Genomic DNA, 23,914 nt, shown 5'->3' with positions numbered 1-23,914 from the left:
CAAGGATCATCTCGAGCAGCCTCCTCCAAAAGAGTTACTTTTCTCAAAGATTGGAGAGACTCTCCCTTCTTTGATGAGACTTCTACAGGGTTGAGTTGGCATTTTTAGCCTCAGCCTTGGTTTCTTTCTACCTCATTCCTCTGAGGTGGTTTTATTACATGCTTAGCATGTTGTATTTCCGCACAAAGCTTGCTCTAGTGAGTTTCTTTCTTACTTAATAGAAGTCTCTTTTTTGCCCCCAAAAAAAAAACTTATAGAAACCCTTCTGAACTAGCGAGTGCAAGTTTGCAAACTTCTATCCTTCCATTTACTTTTCAAGGCTTCCATAATAGTGAAGAGCACGCAACCAGCACGTATAATTTGAAACACATTTTCTTTCCCCAGTGCTTCGACCTGCAATACTTTAGGTCAATACAATCAGCCTGTCATTATTGAAAAGTGATTATTAGCTTGCAATTCAGCAGTTAAGGTTGTCTCCCAGAGACTTATTTTATTGTGAGAACACTGAAACTGATTGAAGCAAATTTTAGCAATACAAGTAAATACAGCTGCCAGGAGCATACAAAGTAGTTCAAATGCTGCTGAAAGCCTTGGATGGACTCACTGGCGTATACAGCTACATCATCCAATCAATTCCACCACGCATCTAGGAAGTACATCTGGCGTACTCCCAAGGCAAGAAGATCTAGATTTCAACCGTGTAACTGAACCGATGTGTCAGCAGGTGCGGCGGATGACCTTATTGTTGGATAGCCATACAGCCATTTGCATTGTCAATCTAGGAAGGGTTAGTCACATAGGTCAGACGTGCCAATGGTAACAGCTGCTTGATGGAATCCAGAGTGGAGGATCACATGCAGCCCCAGTCCTTGGGTATGTTCCAGCTCAAGGGTCCGTATCAGACATGTACATAAGACTGAAGTCCAACATCCCTTCAGGTTGCCTTCACCCATCTGAGATTATGTTCTGCATCAAAGAGACTCGTTTCCTGGTCAAGTCTTAAATATTAGTCCAGCACATCATTACCAACAGCTGACCTGTATGAATGACAACCTATCATGACTGCAGCCTATCATTTCTTTCACAGAAACAGAGAACTAAGACAGTTGGGACTTTATGAATCATCCCTCTGGCAGGTACCCTCGAATGCAGATTCTCACTTACTCTGTATCTGCAGTATCCATTCTGGACTTCTTTGCCTGCTGACGCTGGGAAACGTCTGTCCTGATTCTCTCGGAGTAAGGTTTCTCAGAGATCGCATCATGCAAGAAGTTACAATTCACCCCATTGCGGCAGCCTCTTGGTGTGTTGAAATAGAGACACAGCTTTCTAATTCTTGAACGTACTATTTCAGTACCAAGCCTAACATAAGCAGCCTCATTTCTTGAGGCTGCAGATGGAACATTCTGAAACCATGGCTCTCCCCTCAAACCCAGACCAGCAGCTCGATGCCTTGCCACATCATGACTTAGATTGACCTCATCCAAAGCAAATGTTGTACGATGCCTTAACTCAGTCTCATTGTTTCTCCTCACTATACCATGTTGGATAAGTTCTTTTAAGGGGTCTTGACGAGGAGGAAAATATATACTTGGGGAAAAGTTTGCCCCAAATGTTCCCTTGTTAGCTTGTTCTGACGTTGCTTTCAGTCCACTAAATTGCTCATCAGCTCCAGAGGCAGAGAATGGCCTATGCTGGAAAACATTCCCAACATCAGTGATGGCATGTGGCCTTGAACTCCCTTGTGCCCCCTGAACAATCCTCCCTTCAGACGATGAATCAAATTGATGCTTTCCTGCCATGTCAGAGAAAGTGGTCAATTCTACAAGGGAGCCTACAACATTAGAAGAACCCCCACTGGATTGTTCATTATTTCCTATGGAATTTCTTCCATTGACAGCTTGTCTGTTTAGAGACATGTTGGAGAAATCTCCAGATTGATACTTCAGTTTTGAATTTGAGGCTGTCAAAATTTCAATCAAAAGAGGGTTGCTCAAAATTTTAACAAGCAGGTCATGATCTATCAACGTTCCACTTTCCTTAGCTTTCACTACTGCATATGCTGCAGCAGCCACAGCAGCAATATTCGGATCTGCATTTTGGAGGAACCAAGCATTTGACCCAGGGGTGGGCTGGCCTCCTGAGTGTCCTCCTGACACTGTTTTCCAGGAATCTTTCCACAAATACTCAGGATGCTGATTTGGAGAAGCCTTGACTTTGAAATGACTAGAAAAGAAGCGACACTCCAGATTCCCAGCACCTGCTGCACATGGCAGGTTTGAGTCATGGACAATACTTCACTCAGAAAAAAGTGCTAGACAAATAGAAAATGCCGTGTGGTAAGTAAGAAATTAGGCTTCATTCTGTTCATAAATGTGAAGGAACTAAAGCATTGGTGCGGAGTGCAGCTATAAAAAGAAAAAGGCACACATGAAGCAAAAGACATAATTAGTGCTACAGTTTACCTGGCAGACTATCCTCATCGATTCCTTCATCCTCATCTTCTATAGGAATAAGAGGTATTTGAGGAATTAAGCCATCCTCAATCTCTTCTGGTGTCTCTTGTGGCTCTGCTGGACTGTAGAAAATAACATCATGAATGCATGTGAATCTCCTCCATATGGCAACAAAGGAGTAGTCATAGATTTTGTGTTACTCCAACTCAAAAATATTTGCTAGAACAAGCTACATAAATAAATTCTAACCTATGAGGAATTGCTGAAGGGCGCGGAAACACAGCCTCCAGCACCCTGACTTCCCGCTGCTGCTCTACAGTGACTACAGAATTTTCATCACCCGCAACAACTTTCCACAATGGGTCATACAGAAACTGCCAGTATTTTCTGCAGAAAGTCAGGCAAAGGGACATCCTATTCCAACACACTCGAACCTCAACAAAAAGAGTCAATTTGGTGTGAAGAACTACCAAGTCTAAATCTTCTTTGAATTTACATTATAGTTATAGAGGATTCCTATCACTCTCAAAACCTTGCATCCAACATTGACCATCAAACAATATAATAACCAGGTATCGCAAATCACCCTTTTGGGACATCGCCAAGGTATCTGTGTGACCATTGCTACCATAGCTTCTGCATCAAGTCTGGCCCGCTTCGCAGCAATGCCCTCAAACCCTGGAGGCAAATCATCCGCAGAGACAGGAATCACTGCATGCATGAATCTCGTTTTCTTTGCCTGCAAAAGGTCCTGGCATATTGATCCTGATAAAGACGGTGCATCTTCTGCTTCAAACAACCGGACCTGGAACCAAGCACCATCATCAGAAAAATAGTAAGAGTATAAGACTCACGATGCAGTCAATTTACGATGTAGTGTTACAGACTATACACAACAATCAAGGCAAGTCTCCAATTCTTAAATACAATCGTCATTTGTCATAAAATAGTAAGATCTGATGACAGACAAGATAGAAGTTTAAAAGCTTTGGCATAAGATTTCTTTAGGTAATTTCATAAAAAATGTAACAACTGCAGTGGCAGTAATTCTTCAAAAGCTATCCACCTAGGGGATTTGAGATGCCATCCACCTCGGATGGAGCCACATGGACACGGATGGAAGTAAGAGACTGGAGTCAATAATGCCTAAGAGGAGTTGAAAGAAAAATGGACCACCATAACGACAAGCAAAACCACAGCCTGTGGACTAGTCTCACGAAGCCAACTTCCTCTCACAAGAGGGAAAGCTAAGACAAGTCACAAGAACCACCAAGGATCGAAGAGTTGGAGGGCATTCCATCTACACTATGAAGTCGATTACTCAGCCAACCAGCAGCTTACCCAACGCTGGGGGAGGTGGATCTCCACATAAGGGCTCCTGCTGCTGCTGTTCCTCCTTGGGTGCCTCGCGGACAACCTTGTCTCTCTCTCTGCGTTTGGCCCTTTGCGTGTAGCGCTTGCGAGCCTTGTTTGCTCGGTTTATTTTTCTATTTAACCTGGGTCACCCAGGGGGTCTGAGACTCCTACTACTCCTATCTGAGGGGGTGTTGGACTCTGGTCTGCTGACTCTGCCTACTCTGTGGGGGTGGGGGGGGAGACGCTCAGCCATGGCCACGGGGGCAATCTCTGGCTAGGTGATCCATCTGTTTGCACACCAGACACCCACCTAGTAACCCAGAAATCTCCACTCGCTGGCGAAGTGTGCCCCCTTCGAGGGTCTCTAGGAGGATCAACTCTGGGAGGGACTCTGGGCTCTCAACCACCAGTCTCATCCTGGGGACCCCGTCATCTGCTACAACTGAGGCGGCTGACTCTGGCAGGGACTCGAGCACGATGCCAAATGCTCGACCAATGGAGGGGAGGATGGCTCGATACTCCTTTGGGAGCCCTGAGAAGCCAAGCGTAACCGAAAAATGGGGAACATGGTGTGTCGTGTCCATGTCCTCCACTGTAAAGCCATAGTACCAAGGAAAGAGTACCAAGGAAAGAGGTACACTAGATGCGGGCCAAGGAGGATGGGGCTCTGCTCCACGAGTGTCGAGGCAGTGTCGGGGGAGCTCAGCTGGATGAGGAATACGCCTCTTCCATAGATGGTGACCTTGTGGACACCTTCTAATGTCAAGCTCGCCTAGATCCACTCTCGCACCTATCTCCTTGTAGGCGTGAGGCCCACAATTCTGCCCACGATCGCCTTGTCCTGAACGGACTGAACTGCCTATTGTACTTGCTGCTTGTCTGTGGGATTCAAGGGTGCTGCCATAGAGCCCCTCTGGCCAGACCAAGGGAGCTTGCCTAAGTGTAATACTTTTCCAGACAGTGGAATCCCATTTGAGGAGTTTGGTCTTCCTTCTTGTCTGAGTCTTCTCTATCCTTTCTCTGGTGTTTCCATTACTACATGTATGATTTCTCTCCATTCATATTTAGATGGACTCTTATTGCCAAGTGAACTGGCATCCCAAGACCAACACTAATATTTTGCAAGTTTTCAACCAAACCCGTCAACCTCATCCGGTGATCAAGATGAGACACTAGTCATTGGGAGAAACGAAGCTTTGGTAAGTGGTTGGGTTTATCGTATTGGGTGTTCTTTGAAGTGGGGCAGCACCCAAGTCAAGCCTTATGCAAGACATTTCCTTGACTGAGGAACTACGTGAGGAATAGAAGGTACCTTAGAGACTAGAAGGAACAAAAACCAATGAGAAGGGACAAGTAAATTCCTGTGTTATGCTCGTTGAAATGTTAGGCTCTTGCGATACCCCATGCTCATGGTGAACATGCTTTCAATCGATTTCGTGGAAGCCCTAGGGGAAGAATGGTGGACAAACTTGATCTATATCCTAATTATAATAGGGAAGAAGAAATACAATGTAGGGAGCAAGAGAGAAGTGCAAGAGGCAGACAAGGTAGAAAGGTAAAAAAGGAGTGCAATTGAAACTGGAGTTGGAAAACCACATACGGCCAACACCGCCAATGCCTATCACTTAGCAGAGAAAATGCAATTATCTAAGCTCCTAAATAAGATGCATGTGAAGACTAAAAAACTCAGAGAATACCTTCATAAAACTACAAAGGCTCATGTGAGGAAATTATCATAGCTTACAAGGCTAAGAGAGTGGATTGCAAGGATGTGTACCTCCACACCTTCACTGCTTGCTTGGAAGATGAGGTAGACATTAAGTTAAATTAGTTTGTGGGAAACATTTCACACGATTGGGCAACCTTGCAACGAGGCTTCTTACATACTTGTAAAAACTCTAAAGCTAAGCATATGATTGTGCAGCAGCTCTCAGCCATAAAGATGACACTAGGGGAAGTACCTCAAAGCACTATACAAGATAAACATTGAGAAGTTGCTTTAAATGCAATCGAAGCTTTCTAGAAGGATGCAATGAAGATAGAGTGCTCCCAACTCAGCTTCGAATCTCCAACCATGGCAAACACTCATTCAAATGCCATCTCTTACACAGGGGCCACGGGCAATGCATGATGCAAGAACACTAGTTTAAGGAGAAACAAGCAAAGGAGAGGGAAGGAAGAAGACACTTACTCCTTTCTTTTACAGGTACAAAAAAACCTTCTATATTCAAAAATTCATATTACATCAGCTATATACAAGGGCGCTGATAAGAAAGAGAGCCTTGTGGCATATTTCTCAGGTTTCTAGCTCTACCGCCTAAGATAAACCCCAAGTAGGTGCTCACAGTTTAGTGGGGTGGACTATACAATGAACATATTCCACAGATTGGTGTGACAGTAGAAGATACCTGCAAGATAGGTGTTGCAAAAAAGTGCTTGAATCTCGGAGTTTCCCTGAAGCCCTCATTACCCTGCAACTTGCAATCCATATTTGCCATGTTGTGATGCTGGGAATTGTCTCCCAAGCATCACCCTTTGATAAGCAAGATGGGCATTGTGTGGGAAGCAGCATGAGCAGACTGATCTCCTGGTGCATCAATGAGTCCCCACTCACCGAATATACTAGGAAAAAAACCTCCGCCTCAAACTGAAAGCATGCCAACCCTCTTTGAGAAAGGCTACCATCTTCCATGTGAACACACACTAGGTCCACCATAGTCCTGAAATAATCATGTGTGTACCTCCAAAAATTTTGGGCCATCCGGCAGTGCCATAGATAGTAATTGCAATGCGACACGTACCATCTCTCACCATCTACTCGAGCCATGGGCCAATGAGGAGACCTCCATGTGCTTCCAGCCAAAAGAATAGGAGATCTTCCATGGCTGGTGGTTGGACCACTGCCTTGTCTAGTATCTCGAGAGGAGGGCAATTGGGACCCACTATTGAAGCAAATGTCTCTCTGTTGGGATCTTCTCCACACTTCAGAGCGCCCATATGAGGACATGGTAGAGGATGACCAGCAGCACCGTATTGATCTTGTTCCATTGGACGTGGCATAAGTGTATTGGAAAATATCTATAATTTCATCAAAGGCAACCACCATGGAAAATTGCTTGTGTTGCACGTTGACAGAAGGGGATCCGAGAGAGGCCATGTGGGCAGAGAAGGAAGCTGCCACAGGGCTGATCAAAGAAGGGGAAAGAGGGCTGCCATGCGGGCAGCAAAACAGGCTGCAAATTGCAATGTGTGCAGTATTAGCAACGCTGCAATGTGGGCAGCATGGCCAGATATGGAGCTGTGAAAGGCCTTGGTAGCCAAGGAGGCCCTGGTCGGCCATAGCAGGTTGGCCAGACTGGACATTCTAGTGGGATTGGCCATGTGGTTGGCAGATCCACAGACTGAGGTCAGCAACACATATCCTTGGTGGGGTCAATTTGGGAGGCAGGTCGCACTAGCCTGGCCATTTAAAACAGACCAGAGACAGTGTATGAAGCATGGGAGATCTCGAAGGATCTCTATGAAACCAAAAATACAGGGAGGGGGAAAGCACATGCTGGAGGAGCTCCCGTCTGCAGCTGCCCGCCACCGCCCGTCGCCATCACCCAGCCCCCTTGGCAGGGCTTCGCTCCCCCCTTGGCCGCGCCTAGCTGCCTTGGCCGCGCTGAGACACACGTGCAAGAGACCCCGAAAAGGGGAGATGTAGAGGACCATCTGCAGGCAGGGCCTCACACTGTGCAGGAGGCAGTAGCTCAGGATTTGATGACTCTTGATACTTCTACCCAGGAGTTTCAGATATTGGTTTCTGAGACAATTATTCAGCAGGAGACTGCTCAGGCTGCAGTTACGGAGATGGATGCCTCTTCACAGCAGTCCATTGAGAGAGGTATTTCACGACACAGGTCAGAGTCAGAGCCCGCCGTCCCAGGATCTCATGTGCCTGTATGAGGTTCCCTCGAGACCTCTTTCTCTTCCCCGTCGCACAGTACCTTCTTTTGTTGCTTTGCGGAGCGTCCTCTTAGACACCCCTCCCAGTACAGTCTCGTCCTCGCAGCTTTTCACTCCTGGTTTATCCAGATCTTTTGCGAGTGCGGTCACAAATTTCACTCAGTATCTAGACAAGCGTGAGGGTTGGGAGATCCTAGCAGATGAGATCGAGCGAGATTTTCAGTCACCCATGCTTACAGGCACCTCGTCGCAGATTCTTCCTCTTCCTCTCACCTATTCCAGGTGCAGAGTTAGGACAGCTCAGCCTTTTTCAGCTCTTCTGACTCCTAGACTTGACCCCAAGATGGTTGACAGAGATCTGCCCGTTGAGTTTTGGTCCTTTTTGGCTCGAGGGGTCTCCACAGACTCCCTCACTAGATTGGAGCTTCTCCCGGTATTTTGTCGACGGTCAGAGAAGGTTGAGGAGTACTTGGGATCTGTTACTCTATCCCGAGAGGGGCACATTCTTCGTTTCTCCGCAGGCAGTTTTCGTTCTCGGGGGAGCGAAAGATGGTCAGCTGAGCTACTTGACAGCGAGATTGCTAGACAGCTTTTGAGCATGACTCAGTTTTCATCGGTTCACTGTATTGTCGGTGTTGGGATATCTCAAGGTGTATGCCTCAGGCACACCTTATGTTTCTATGTGTGAGTGCTAGAGGCACATTTAGGTGCCCACAAGCACAGTTAGGTGGTGGAAGAGCCACATAGGATGATTGAGAGAATCTAGGAGCAGATTGAGGAGATGATTGTGGAGCTCTGAAGTCATCAGTGATGTCAGTGAGCATGTATGAGGTGCCTACTTAAGGACCTCACTCTTCTTCATTCTACAACCAAGTAATGCAAGTATTCTGAGTTTGTGTCCACTCTTTGCTTTCCTTTCAGCTTTCCAACATGGTATCAGAGCCCTTTGATCCCCCTTGAACCCATTTCTGCCACATCATCATCTTCTTCTTCATCTTCTTCTTCCCCATCTTCCTCCTTCTTCCCAAAATCTTAGAGAGCTTGGTTCTCCGCCTACAAACGACCATTGCCCAAACCCTCTGAGCTGGAAACTCCTCTAGTATGGGCAAACTTCCACCTGCAAGCAATTGAGAAAAAAACGTCTCTGTTGGCTGCCATTCTCCAAACAGCGAATTTCTTCTATTGCTCAATACTCCCTGCCTACTCCGCCATTGCCTGAGCCCTTTTAGGAGTAGATGGGTGACCTCAAGACGAAGATTTTGAGCCATTTTTCAGGTCATTTGGTTCAGTAACGAGGGAGAAATCGTCAAAACTCAGGTTCAGCCTGTAGCAACTCTCCCGGGCAAAAGTGCGCACCATTTCGTCCAACCTCTGTGCTGGACCCTCTCTGGTATATGAGCTTTCTTTTGCTTCAGAAAGCCCTCTTTTCCTTGCTTTGAAGAGTGAACTACAAGCCCTCCAAGTTCAGCCTTTTGGTTTTAACAGTTTTGGACAAGTTTTTGAAGATGATGCTACATAAAATGCTACTCTAGCATTTCTGGTTTTTTGAAACTTTCAATAACTTTAGTACAAGTGTGGCTTCAGTTTTGTTTTGAATTGCTAGACCTGGTTTTGATTGGAAAGTATTCATTTTAGCCACTTCTATGAAGCATGTAAGTGAAAGCATCATTGTTTGAAATTTGGTCACAAGACTTTGCTACATTAAATGCTTATATTTTGAAGCATTTCAGTTGTTATTCTAAGCCCTGTAAGAGAAGACACTACCCAATACCTGGGTTAGAGCCTCTCATGGCTTGCTTATGCAAAATATGTGAAAAGCCAAAACATAAAGCAATGTCTTGTTATGCTACAAAGGATGAAAATGCCAACCTGACTTCCTTGTTGAAGATTGCCAAAACAATGGTTGCCAAAAAGGAAGCAACTACAGAGATCTACCCTCTCATGGCACTTTTATTTGACTCCAAGTACAAGAAAAAGATGAAGGTCAGATACCTAAGATATGCTTCTCTACACAACTATGGAGATGACAAGATAATTGTTCTCTTGAAGGATATGACTTTCAGATCCACTTGTTCTATCATAGTACCATCTTATAAGGCACTAGACACTGCCCATGTGGTAAGACCTTGCCTTGACATGGATATTTTGCCTCCACAAGATGAGGCATCCCATGAAGATTATGCATTTTAAAACATCTCTATGTATGCTCCAAATCTCTCTTTTTATGTCAAGGTACTCAGCCTGGATAGTCCTCCAAAATGAATGAAATAAACTATTGTGTTTTGTAAACACCTCTGGTCACCTTATGATGTAGGCCATGTGTATGTTTTGCTCCATGGTACCTCCTGCAGACATTGTGTGCATGTACATGTAGGGGAGATAACCATTGGAAGGTCTTTTTGTATCCCTTTTTTGTTTACCTTACACCCAAGGAAACCCTTGCTAGCATGAGAACCTAGCCATAGATTTATCCTTGACCACCATGAGATGGCATGAGAAACTATGAGACTAGATGTATCCTTGACATAGCCTGAGGCATTTCCTTGAGGGGGGGTTTGTTGGGATATCTCAAGGTGTATGCCTCAGGCACACCTTATGTTTCTATGTGTGAGTGCTAGAGGCACAGTTAGGTGCCCACAAGCACAGTTAGGTGGTGGAAGAGCCACATAGGATGATTGAGAGAATCTAGGAGCAGATTGAGGAGATGATTGTGGAGCTCTGAAGTCATCAGTGATGTCAGTGAGCATGTATGAGGTGCCTACTTAAGGACCTCACTCTTCTTTATTCTACAACCAAGTAATGCAAGTATTCTGAGTTTGTGTCCACTCTTTGCTTTCCTTTCAGTTTCCCCAACAGTCGCGGCTCGCAGATTCATTCTTGCCCTAGGACTCTTCGACCTGGCTCGGTGGCAGGGCCTTTCTGTTTCTGTTCTTTGAGGTTCAGGGAGACTTTGATTTGCCCAGGAGTGCTGGTTGGTTTGACTTTCAGCTCCTTAGTTCTCGCCAGAGTATTATTCCCTTGGATGGAGCCATTTTACATGAGTTGGGGCAGAGTTGGAGCTTTTTGGACTGCACCCTCAGAGAGAGTCATTTGTGCCGCTGCCACTGGCATCCCCTCACTCCCATTCGATGTCTAGGCCGCAGATTTATTTCAGATGCAGATGGTCGTAGATCGGGAGTTCCTAGATTGCAGTTGCTTAGGGACTCCCTTCGGTTTATTTCCTCAGGGTCCCCTCCAGACATTGTGATTATCCAGGAGCACAAGCTCTCCCAGGATAGGATTGACAAATGCAGATCCTTACTCAGGGGACAGAGCCGAAAATATTGGAGCCCAGCGGATGGTACGAGGGGAGGAGTTTGCATTTCAGTTTCAGCCAGGTGGACCCCAGAGATCACACAAGAGGGTACACTAGTGGAGAGCAGGGCATGCTATGTTATTCTTCATATTGAGAGCACAGCAGTTGGTGTTCTCAATGTGTACGCTCCCACGGATCCAGCCCACAGACGTTCTTTTTGGAGACAGCTCAAAGAGGCCCTTCCTCAGGCGGACACCTGGATTGTTGGAGGAGATTTCAACATGGTTGAATTCTCTGAAGACAAGTCGGGCCAGATAGAGGGTGGCCTTTCTGATAGGGAGAGAGTGGAGTGGGATAGTTTTGTTTTACATGTTGGACTTCATGATGCAGCTCGATTGGATGACTTTCGTCACTTGGCTGACAGTCTTCAGTTCTCTTGGTCAGGGGTTTTCCATGGTTCTCTCTCTTTGGTTAGGCTTGACAGGTTTTATATTGGCCATTGGGGCTAGGCCAGAGGAGGACAGATTGGGATCCGCCCCGGTTATGTTCTATCTGACCATGCTCCAGTCTTATTACAGATTCTCCCTACCTCTCGATTGGAGAGCACAAGCTTTCTGAGAGTTCCGGACTTTGTTAGGTTGAAGGCAAACAGGCAAGTACTCTGTTTTTGTTTTATTTTCTGGATCCTGAATTTCGAGGCTATCTGGCTGATTTGCTTTCTGACAACTTATTGTTGGTGCTATCCTTCGCTTGTTTTCTTTATTGTTCCACAGCGGGCAGGGAAGAAAAGGAGATTGCAAGAGAGAGAAAGAAAGAAAGAAAGATGTGTTAACATCCACAGGAGGCCTCACGGGCCTATGGGACAAAGTGCACACAAAGAAGACTCATACAAGCCTCAATGGGCTGAAGCAAAGGGCGCACTAGGGCCCTTGTTGAGTACTAATCTATGCTGGTCTGCTGAGCTTAGGAGCTCCAGTAAAATCACAATCAATCAAATACAAACTGAATCAAATCAATCTTGGAGCTGGGACTCAAAAACCAAAGCCCGGCACAGTGGTGGCTCTCTGGTGAGCAGTGAAGATCGACTCCAATCGACGCTCAGGTTTGCTGCGTGGTCAAGTTCTCCGCTGTAAATTCAGTTTACCGTTCTTTATTACAGCAAGGATGGAGGACAAAGATTCTACTGTTGCCTCTTCAGCCCCTTCTCTTGCTTCCTCCTCCTCCAGATTCCTCTCATTCACAATCCTGAACTTCAGAGAGTCAGGGAAACTAGACGGGTAGAACTACCCGATCTGGAGGATGAAAATCCGGAGCCATCTTGTGGCCCGCAAGTTGTGGAAGCTAACAACGGGGGTGGAGGCAAAACCGGAAGACTTGCTGGACAGCAAAGGGAAGATTGTCATTCCAGTGGATGGTGAAGAGCTTGAGAATTGGGAAGAGAGAGATGCCCACTCCCTAGCATTAATCATTGGGACCACGGTGGACTCTGTTCTTTCGCACATCCAGAGAGCCGAGACGTCTGTAGAGGCATGGGCTATCCTGAAGGATTTGTATGAAACTGACAATACATCTTGAATCTAATGCTCCAACATCAACTGTACAACCTGGACATGACTGAGGTAGACAATGTTCATAACCATCTAACAAAAGTCAAGGTGGTAAGGGACCAGCTCGCAGCAGTTGGTCAGAAGGTAGATTCAAGTCAACTGGCACTGTTGATTTTACACAAGCTACCTCGAAGCTTTAAGACTTTCGTGACGGTCATTGCAGGACAGAGGATCAAGCCTCACCTTCGAGGAGTTGGGGCCTTTACTATTACAGGAAGAGGCTCAGGAAAAATTGTTTACTCAATCGGACGAGAAGGCTCTCGTGGCAAGGGACAAGCCCGGCAAGGGTAAGTTCAAATACTCCAAGAACAAAAGCAAGACTGGGGATGTAAAGAAAAAGAGGCAGATAAAGTGCTTCTACTGTGAGAAGCTTGGTCATTTTGCAAAAGAGTGCTGCAAGAAGAAGACGGACCTCAAGAAGGAGTCCAAGTCCAAGGAGGAGCCAAAGACCGAATCGGCAAACGTCACAACCGGAGCTCTCTTCATCATCACTGAGTACTGCTCTGCTTATGCAGTCAGTGAAGGAGAGGAAGGTTGGTATGTGGACAGTGGAGCTTCAAAGCACATGTCCAACAAGAAGGAGTGGTTCAAAACCATGGAAGGTACGCATCCCGATTCCAAGGTCACTGCTGGAGATAACCGACCATGCTTTGTGAAGGGTGTCGTTCATCACGATTGCAGGAAATGAGTTGATTTTTGGTGTACTGTATGTACCGAATTTATGCAAGAACCTATTGTCTGTCAGTCAGATGGACAAGCACAATATGTCGGTCTTACTCGACAACGGCAAGGTCACTGTCACATCCAAGGCAAATGAACAGGTGGTGGCTCAAGGTGTCGAGGAGCATGGGCTATATCGGCTCAGCGCTCCGTTGGTGCACGGGGACCATGGCAGATCCAAATTATGGCATGAGCGGTTCGGTCACGTCAACTATGGCACTCTCTCCGAGATGCAGAAGACAAAGATGGTGGATGGATTTCCACAGATTATAGGCAATAATCGTGTCTACAGGGCTTGCGTGGAAGGCAAGCAACACAGGGACAAGTTCCCACAGGAGGCCTCATCACGGGCCAAGAAGCCGCTCGACTTGGTTCACGCCAACATCTACGGCCCAATGTCGACAAATTCATTCGCAAGTTCACGGTATTCTCTCTTATTAGTGGATGATTTTAGTCACATGACATGGGTATTCTACCTGGCCAAGAAATCTCAGGCTTTTGAGAAATTCAAAGACTGGAAGGCCGAGGTAGAGAAGGAGAGCAATGAGGTAATCAAAGCCTTCCGCACCGACACCGTGCGCTCCCATAGTGGAGCTTAGATGGCGATCTAGACAGATACTAGTTGAAGAGCTACTAGCTCGAAGATCTGATCTGATCTGATGCAATGGACTGGGAAGATCGCCTCTTTATAGCTATGAGGGTGGTAGTCGGATCAACCTAGTCGGTGGAACCGACCAGTCGTCCATGGAATATTCAAGGAATAGGGGCTCCACACAATCAAGACAATGTGCCTCGTTGTGCTCCTAGCTTACCTACCCTGCCTAGCCCATAGGCTAGACTCACATAGATCACCTTTCTACCATCAACGATCTCATTGATAGACCTCATCTGACATGCAAGTCTCGATCCATCCAGTGTCCCGGGCTCACACATGGCTTCTCCTCATATGGGGGCCTTACAACATGAGCACCTTGGACCACTAGTAATTACCAGGAGGGTGGGGCATTGAGCATATCTAACAGAAGATCCTTATCAGCACGGATGTAATCTTTGAAGAGACCGAGCCGACTTCCAGCGCTACCCCCACCCAAAGTCATCATCCGAGAGGTGAAGCCGACTGAAGACCCAGAGGAGGAGGAGCATGCCATTCCAGAGCCAGCTCCCAAGTCAAATCCATCAAAAGCACCTCCATCTGAGAAGAAGCTATCTCAATGGTATTTGAAGACTTTAGCAGACTCACGGATCACGAACATTCTCGAGAGCAGTTCTGGAACGTGGCGGTCTCAAAGGAACATGAAGACTCCCTCCGTGAACTACGCTTTGGTGGCTCAACTTGCGGAGCCCCGTTCCTTCCAAGAAGCGAAGGATATACCAGAATGGCAAGAAGCCATGCAGGCAGATATAGATGCCATTTTGAAAAATGACACTTGGGATTTAGTGCCCAAACCAACAAAGCGGAAGGTCATCGGGACTAAATGGGTGTACAAGCTTAAGTTCAAGTCAGATGGGAGCTTGGACAAGTACAAAGCAAGATTGGTGGTGAAAGGCTATGCACAGTCAGAAGGACTTGACCTCGACAAGACCTTCGCCCCCACAACTAGGATGGTGACTATTCGGACAGTCATTGCCTTGGCTGCTCATCACAGTTGGCCTATTTTTCAGATGGACGTCAAGTCTGCATTTTTGAACGGTAACCTGGAGGAGGAGGTATATGTGGCACAGCCACCAGGATTTCTGATTCCAGAATCCCCATCAAAAGCCTGCAAACTGAAGAATGCCTTATACGGGCTCAAACAAGCCCCCAGAGCTTGGTACCAACGGATAGATGTTTTCTTTCAGAAGATCGGGCTTCAAGAGAGTCCATTAGAGGCAAATCTCTATCTCGACACAAAGGGGGATTTGCAGCTGGTATTGATTCTATATGTGGATGACCTCATCATTACTAGGGATCATATGAAGAAGATTGCTCAGGTCAAGAGACTTCTTATGAAGGAGTTCGAGATGACTGACTTAGGCATACTTCACTAGTTTCTTGGAATTGAGGTGAAGCAGGGAAAGAGCAGTATCTTTATTTCACAGGAGAAGTATTGCAAGGAACTGCTCAAACGCTTTGAGATGGAAAATTGCAAAGCAGCAGTGACTCCCATGGAAACTGGTCTAAAGCTGAGTATGCGTGATCCATCTTAGCCGGTTGATTCATCACTATATCGACGCTTGGTGGGGAGTTTGCTTTACCTCACCAATACCCGACCAAATATTTTCTTCGCATTTGGTAACCTGGAGGAAGAGGTATATGTGGCACAACCACCAGGATTTTAGATTCCAGGATACCCATCAAAAGCTTGCAAACTGAAGAAGGCCTTATACAGGCTGAAACAGGCCCCTAGAGCGTGGTACCAGCGGATAGATGTTTTCTTTTAGAAGATCGGGCTTCAGCGGAGTCCATCAGAGGCAAATCTCTATCTCGACACAGAGGGGGATTTGCAGCTGGTATTGATTCTATACAGTGTAACCAGAAAACGCCTTTCGGAAAGTAGAAACGTGAAGAAACGTTTCTGCCTAAAACGTGCAAAACGTGGAAGTTTTTTTGAAATATAATTTATAAAAATACACTATTTTTATCATTTATATAAAACAAACTAATTTTACACGTTTCTAGACGAAACGCTTGTCAAAATCTCGAAACGTTTCTAGAAACGTTTCTTGTGACACTAATTCAATATGTGGATGACCTCATCATTATTGGGGATCATACGAAGAAGATTGCTCAGGTCAAGAGACTTCTTATGGAGGAGTTCGAGATAACTGACTTAGGCATACTTCACTACTTTCTTGGGATTGAGGTGAAGCAGGGAAAGAGCAGTATCTTTATTTCACAGGAGAAGTATTGCAGGGAACTGCTCAAGCACTTTGAGATGGAAAATTGCAAAGCAGCGGTGACTCCCATGGAAACTGGTCTAAAGCTAAGTGTGCGTGATCCATCTCAGCTAGTTAATTCATCACTATATCGACGCTTGGTGAGGAGTTTGCTTTACCTCACCAACACCTGACCAGATATTTCCTTCGCAATTGGATTGCTCTGTCCATTCTCCGCCACACCCAAGAAGGCTCATTGGGACGCAGGTATGAGGGTGCCAAGGTACTTAAAGGGTACCTGCACCTACGGCATCACTTATACCAGAGGCATTGAGTTGGGAGGTTTCTGTGATAGTGATTGGGCAGGTGACATTGACACCTAGAGATCGACTTCTAGATATTGTTTCTTACTCTCATCAGGAGCTATGTCATGGCTAAGTAAGAAACAACCTACTCTCGCCCTTTCATCTACAGAGACGGAGTACAGGGCTGCCTGTATAGCGGCATGTGAAGCATTGTGGCTCAGGTGGATCTTGGAGGACATGAATGTGGCCCAAGAAGATGTGACTGCGGTTATGTGCGACAACCAGAGTTGCATAGCGATCGCCAACAAACCCGTGTTTCACGCACGGACGAAGCACATCGAGGTCCACTACCACTTTGTTCAAGAACTCATCGACAAAGAAGTCATAGAGTTGATATATTGCCCCACCAACGACAACATCTCATATGTCTTCACAAAGGCACTTCCCAGGGAGCAGATGGAACACCTCATTCGACGCATGGGGATTCGCCCACAGTTGTGTCATTAAGAGGGGGTGTTAGAAGGTCACTGCCCCACCTGTGAGCCCCCGATTTGAGGGGACAAGGGGACAGAAGACCATAGGGGGTAGGGAAAGAAGAAAAGGCAGAAGACCTACTTTGCCTGGAACCTGCACAGCAGGAAGTTGAAGGCGCGGCATCCTAGGCGCCTCCTAGAGCAGTGGACGGGCGGCATTAGGGACTGCAGCAGCAGCCCATGTGCTGGGCACATGGGTCCTTATATAGGTCTGGCCCAAGCCCGCCAAATCAGCCAGGAAAGGCCGACCCAGCCTGGTCGGTTGGGGGCATTGCAGGTCGGTGCCTAGATCAGGGAGCCAACTCCCTGGTCGGCCACTTTGAGGGGGCCTAGCCCCTCCTATAAAAAGCCCCCATTCCCCCCTCATTCCTCATCACCTACACAGACAGCCTTGCACACAAGCAAGCGCGCAGAGGGAGAGGAAGAGGCTCAGCAACTGACAGCATCACGGAGCTGTTTGTACACGCTCATCCTTGAGCTTTTGTTTGCCCACTTTTGTGGAGGAATATATCTGATTTTTTATCCCATCTCTCTTTCCGTCTTTTTGAGTGTTGTATGAGCTAGATCGAGAGTGAGGTGTGAGTGATTCTATCCTCTATTTCCAACACACCAAGCCCATGGAGCTTGTCTCAGCACATAAAGTGCCTTAGGCAGCTTGCATACCATCAGATTTTCTCTTTTGTACTCCCACTTTATCCAGTAGATTTCTTTCCAATATCAAGCAAAGTCAAAACTTCAACCAACTGGTCAGAGGAGATCATGAACACGACCGTGGTCAAAACAAGGTTGTCCTTTGTCACCAACCTTGTTTGGCCTATACATTGGCAAGCTTGAATCCTTCATCACATCCTTGGGAGGAGCAGACTCACCCTTAGCTGGTTCCTTCATCCCAATTCTACTGTATACAGATGATGTGGTTCTACTCTCCTCATCAGCCGAAGATCTCCAACGGCATGTGGATGCACTCCAGTCATTCTGTGAGACACATGTAAGGTCAGGTTGGGTAAAACCAAGGCTCGGGAGACACAAATCGAGACCACTTTACCTTTGACAAAACACCAGTGGAGATTGTTGCATCCTATATACATATGGAGTTTCTCTTCTCAAACCCGATCTTCACATGCAACCAGCAAAATTTTATGCCCTTGCCACACTAGCCAGTCTAGAGCATCATTGCTTTCACTCTCATTTCCAGGACTGCAGTTCTATTTGATTCACTTGCTTGCTCAGCTGGAATATACGGCAATCCCTTTTGGAGACAAGTCTATCAGAGAGATTGGTCACGCATAGAGACTTTAGGCTCTCAGATGATCCATAGCAAGCCATCGATCCCACATCAGATAATACTAGCAAAGTTTGGAGCTACTCCTCTCTAGCTCAATGCCGTCTTCCAGGTGGTCACTTATCTCCATAGAGTCAAGGACTTTGGTACCACGACATCTGAACGCCGCACATTGCCATGGCTAGCCTAGACTTCATCTATGGCATTGGAGGCAAAGGGGGATCACAGGAGCTGGTATGCTCGGATACACATATGGTTTGCAGGCTTGGGACTACAGATGGGCAAACTGCCACCATTTCAATATAGCCTTGAGACTCCATCCATTCTGCTCACCTACTATGAGGTGAACCAAGCCATCAGAGAGGATATATTGGCAAGTCATCAGAGAGGATATATTGCAACTCCACACGTACAACACTTGGTTAGCGCCCACTAAGCTCCCGATTAAACACTCAACTTTTACAAAGATCACTGTTTACGCATCTCAAAGGAGGGGTTTACCGAACCGTCGGGCTAAATTGGACAACTTCAAGTATCCTCACACATGCTATGGGTTGAGACAGGGTGGGCAGAGGGCATCCCACGGGAGAGATGGATGTGCACTTTATGTGAGATGTAGGAGACTGAGATAGAAGATCACTTTTGCATTCAGATGCCCTGTGCAATATGAGGTTCGTGGACGCTATCAGCAGCAGTTTTGGCCCACTAAGAGAGTTTCTGGCACACCCGGATCAGAAACGCATGGCCATTTTCCTCCTCCAGGGCTATAGACATAGACTTCAGCTCGTACGAGCTTAAATGAGAGAACAGGAGGGACTCTCAAAGCCTAGTCAGAGGATGATCACGAACTTTTCCTCCAGCAACCTGAGCCATGGGCAGCAAGGGACTAGACATAGCAAAGAGTCACAGAGGATCTACTCTCTACTAGGGAGAGACCACAGGAGTGACAATGGCACTTGTTAGACGACGAGCTTCCTCTCTAGAGGCTATAGAGGAGGGAGGGACCCAGACAGTCTGGACATGCTAATCACCAGCAGTAATCCATCAGATTTTCTTCCTCAACGATGCCAACCCTCCCTAGATCCAAAGCCACTATCAGATGAGACAGCATTCACATGTACAGTTATCCGAATGAATTGCTGATTTGGCAGCCAATAGCAGTGCCCTCCCATCGCTGCCCTTTACATTTTGGTTCTCTCTCTTGCAGCGATAGCACATTGTATTTGTTTTCTTGTTTCAAACAGCAGCCTTGAGGTATGAGTGCCCATTTTTAGTGGCCCCACCCCTTAGCTTTCACTATTCTGGTTTTTTCAATCTCTTAGACCTTTCAATCTTACATAGATGAGAATACTGTGTGTGTGTGTGTGTGTGTGTTTTAGATCACTTTAGACTTCCATTGCACAATTTGCACGTGTGAAATTCAACAGCCCTAGCTCTCATGCTTGGTTTCTATTGTACACGCTCAGATTCTGGAAGGAAAAACACTTTGTGGTAGCACCAAAGCTTTCCATTTGAGCAAAAATTTGCTTCTTGTATTGATGAAGCAGAGAAAATGCTAAGCAACACCCATATTTGAACACGATCTGAACTTTGTCACCGATGTGCATCAATATTTGCAAGTGGCAATGGACATAGTCTCTTTATGTAAGGGTCTTCAACCACTCTATTAATTCTCTTCTGATGGGGGTTGAGTCTTAACCTTCCTTGCTCTATCTGACGGGGGTTGAGTCTTAACCTTCCTTGCTGTATCTGAACGGCCAAAACCACTCTCTCGGATCATTGAACCTCACGAAGGGGACGTCCCTCCCAAAGCCACATTTGCCACCGAGGTGCATCCTGATCCGAAATGCAAGACAGGTAGATGGACCACTCCTTGCCCAAACAGCCCACTACCCTAATCATCTGTCAGTGAAGTGAATCCAGGCTCCCATCCATATCTAGGTCTCTCGCATCAACTGATTGAAGGAGCCCTCCCGGCCCCACTCTGAAGAAACGGGTTCGGTCTCTGTGCCTAAACATAATCCTCAAAGGTACCCCAGTCCTAGAGAATTGCCTGGCCCACTGACTAGCTGTCATATTTGAAGTCTTGTTTGCCATGACTCAAGAATGGCTGCATCAATCTCCCTCATCCGCGTACAAGCCCCTTGGAGATGGGAAATGGCACCAAGCCATGCCTCTGCCTACACGGGGAGCCTACTCCAAGTCCCAAAAGAGCTGGCTGGACCACTGTCCCATAGTGCCCAACCTATACGAATCCATTGCCCAAGCATGAGACGGTCCTGTCAAATCTCTAGATACCAAATAAAAGGCTGGCACTCGAACTCCTTCCTGCACAGGGGGCAAGCCCAAATGAGTCCTCCTGCCAGCCGCTGCCAGGCCCTGTAAAGACTCCGCATCAATGGGGAGCCCTTCCTTGTAAGAGTAGTCCCAAAGAAGATCCAGGGTCCCAAAGAAGATCCACTGAAGGGATTATTGCCATTGACCACCGGTGCATGGGGTATTCCTAAGAAGCCCTCACTGAAGTAGGAGCTCTCACCCCAGGGCTCTGCACCTGGGCTGAGACCTCTCACAATGAACTTGCCCAGGAGGGCTCTACTCTTTATCTCCAAAACAATGATGCCCAAGCCTCCTAATGCCTGAGCCCACTGTCTGCCAAGCAACTTTGGCTCTTGTGCCATGCGATCCTTCCCATAAGAAGTTGCACATCAAGCGCCTGAGCTACTCCACGCATCCCCAATGCAAATACCAGCAAGAGATTGGAAAAAAGGGGTCAAGAGGATCTTAGAAGCTTGGGAGAAAGAGGGGGTGAAATTTGATTTTTTTGGACCTTGGGAAGAGGGGTATAAAATACAAAAATGACATGGCTTTTTTCAAAGGTTGAGAGAGTGTCTATCCTATATGATTGTACTCAACACACACATCAAGGAGTCTACATCAAGCTTTTAAATGTGAGTCTTTCCATTTTGGTTTATTGCTCATTGCCATTTCCTTTCACTTTCATTATGCTTCCAATTGAATATTATCTTCTCTCTCCCGAGCCTAACCTCTCTCTGCACCATGTTCCTTCAGATGGTATCAGAGCCATCCTTCCTCCTCCCTTTCTTTCTTCCTCCATCCTTCCTTCTCCCAGTCCTTTTCCTCTTGCTCCTTGCTCTTCCAAGGGATTGAGGTGAGGGAGGCCAAGAAAGAGGAGCTACTCTCCCTCTTTTCCCTTGGAAGGCAGCCCTTCTTCCTTCACTCGTAGCCTCTTCATGAGCTGCGGATTTTACTGGACGTTGGAGCTGATTCGTGGAGTTGGAGCTGCTGTGTGATTTGCTGCGGATTTTGCTACACCATTAGGCCTCGAGTTTGCTAGAGATTTGTGCTTAGATTTGGAGCACCTTGGTCACCATTCTTGTGGGCATTAGTGGACGTCTTCATAGAGGAAAAGACAGCTCATTTTTTGCTCAAAAGCAGCCCGTTTTTTGCTCAAAGATAACTCGTTTTTATTGTTTTGGGGGCTATTTTGTGAAGGAAATAGTTGCTTATTGTTGTGGAGACGTTTCTACTGGTGGTCGCTCTAAAAACGAACTCATTTAGAGCCTGTTTTTTAAGAAATAACCTACTTGAAGAGTGTTGCTGCTGCTGCTATTCACACCTCAAGAATGCCGCCATCTGCCCCAACTGCAACATGAGCTGCTGACCATGCTATTCCAGCTGGTCCACTGCCTTTTCTTGGCTGTTTTCTGCCCGACTGCAAGTTGAGCGGCTACTACAACCCATACTACTCTAGCCTTTGCTCCGAGCTCGTACTTCATCCCGTATTGCTGCAACATTTGAAGCAGACATGGAGAATTCCAAAGTGGAAATCATCATTGAAATGTTTTCTGGTAAGAACTTTCCAACTTGGCAAACCAAGCCAAGGCTTCTCCTTATGAAGGAATTTGTGTGGAAGGTGATTAGTGGCAAAGACAAGAAACCTGAATCTGACGAAAAGAAAATTCTAGCGTGGGAAACTCTCAATGACAAAGGTCTTTCTATCATTGGTTTGGGTTTGTCTGATGACGTTATTATCACTTGGATTTTGATGGCACTGCACATGAATTATGGGACAAGCTAGGGCACTTATTTGGCAACAAAATTATCAATTCCAAAGTATTTCTCAGACAAGAATTCTTTCAGCTCCATATGAAGCATGAAGATTCTCTTAATGCTCATTTGAATCATATGGAATCCCGCATCACCCGACTTGCTGCTTTGAAGGCCCCTGTTGGGGAAGATGATCAAGTGGATGTCCTCCTTTTCAGCATTTAGGATATTCCTCTGTATCGTGATATCATCCCGACGCTTCGTGTAGCACGGGATATGTCCTTTAATGAAATGGTTGCAATGCTTCTCGATCATGAACGAAGGCACAAGGATGAGGAGCAAGCATTATATTCTAAGGGTAAGAAGCCATTCAAACCTTTCAAATGTATTTGTAAGAAGCTTGGCCATACAGAGGACCGTTGTTTTCAGAAGCTTGCCAAACAATAATCCAAGGAGCATGCTAACTTGGCTTCAACTCCACTAGTGAAGAAGAAGAAGAGGACACCAACTTTTGCTCTCACTGCTCATCTCTGAAATCTATCCTTCCCTTGGGAGGTAGATGAGGATGATGAATATGTCTTCTAAAATATGTCCATGAGCTTGACGTATATCGGTACTATGCCCTAGGTAGTCCCCCAAAAATTGAATGTAATATCTCTTTGACTCAATAAAGGTTCTCAGCCTTCGATAGTCCTTCTAAAATGATGTTTGGTGTGTGGCTCCATGTCACCCTGTTTTAGAGCCTGGAGGGGGATATATTGTAGGAGCCATGTATTGGCTTTGATAGGGTCTCTTTATCAAGCCTGGCCGAGTTCCCGGATGTTGGTGTATTCCTAGACCTATGAGCTGGTCATGTAGCCATGCTAAGACATGCGCCTCTGAGTCATGTTGAGTCTCAAGCCATGAGAGTGCTTGGATCAACCTCTAAACATGCTCGGACTTTAGCCTCTGAGTTACTTGGGGTGCACAGATTAGTAGTCCGTCATTGTCATGTTCTGCTCTTGGTTCCATTCCAGTAGTCCCTCACCTTTCCTTCATGGGGGAAGTCAAGTGTATTTTAGTGTGTTCTACTAGGAGTTCTAGTAGAGTCTTATGTGTGAGTACCACGTGTCATATTGGGAGATATCCAATATACACTTTGGTATTCTAATGTGTGTCTATCCTATATATGATTGTACTTGTGTGTCACATCAACACACACATCAAGGAGTCTGCATCAAGCTTATCAATGTGAGTCTTTCCATTTTGATCTATAGCTCATTTCCAAATCCTTTCACTTTCATTATGTTTCCATTTGGGTATTATCTTCTCTCTCCCTAGCCTACCCTCTCTCTCTATTAGAAGGTCACTGCCCCACCTGTTGAGGGGACAAGGGGCAGAAGACCATAGGGGGTAGAAGAAGAAGAAAAGGCAGAACACCTACCTGTCCTAGAACCCGCGCAGCAAGAAGTTGAAGGTGTGGCATCCTAGGCACCTCCTGGATCAGCG

At 46.3% G+C, this 23,914-nt stretch overlaps 1 protein-coding gene across 2 annotated transcripts in view; it reads right to left on the bottom strand.

The window, feature by feature from the left end:
* Positions 1-431: 431 nt before the first annotated feature.
* Positions 432-23,914, bottom strand: part of LOC147893747 (zinc finger CCCH domain-containing protein 6-like) — a 39,686-nt gene continuing 16,203 nt past the window's right edge. Inside the window, exons 2-6 of one of the 2 annotated variants that reach the window (XM_087386199.1) lie at positions 3,043-3,261; positions 2,706-2,830; positions 2,466-2,578; positions 1,165-2,263; positions 432-988 (exon numbers count right to left, since the gene is read on the bottom strand). In XM_087386199.1, the coding sequence (XP_087242325.1) occupies positions 946-988; positions 1,165-2,263; positions 2,466-2,578; positions 2,706-2,830; positions 3,043-3,261 (1,599 nt within the window). In that variant the 3' untranslated portion in view covers positions 432-945. The remainder of the gene's footprint in view (positions 989-1,164; positions 2,264-2,465; positions 2,579-2,705; positions 2,831-3,042; positions 3,262-23,914) is intronic. The other variant, XM_087386201.1, reaches the window with a different exon arrangement.

Source organism: Dipteris shenzhenensis, chromosome 15 (genome assembly GCF_047967505.1).
Source record: "Dipteris shenzhenensis isolate YYH24624 ecotype China chromosome 15, Dip_SZ_1.0, whole genome shotgun sequence".
Lineage (NCBI taxonomy): Eukaryota > Viridiplantae > Streptophyta > Polypodiopsida > Gleicheniales > Dipteridaceae > Dipteris > Dipteris shenzhenensis.
Note: the sequence above shows the minus strand (reverse complement) of the source record. Positions and strands in the feature narration are given on the sequence as shown.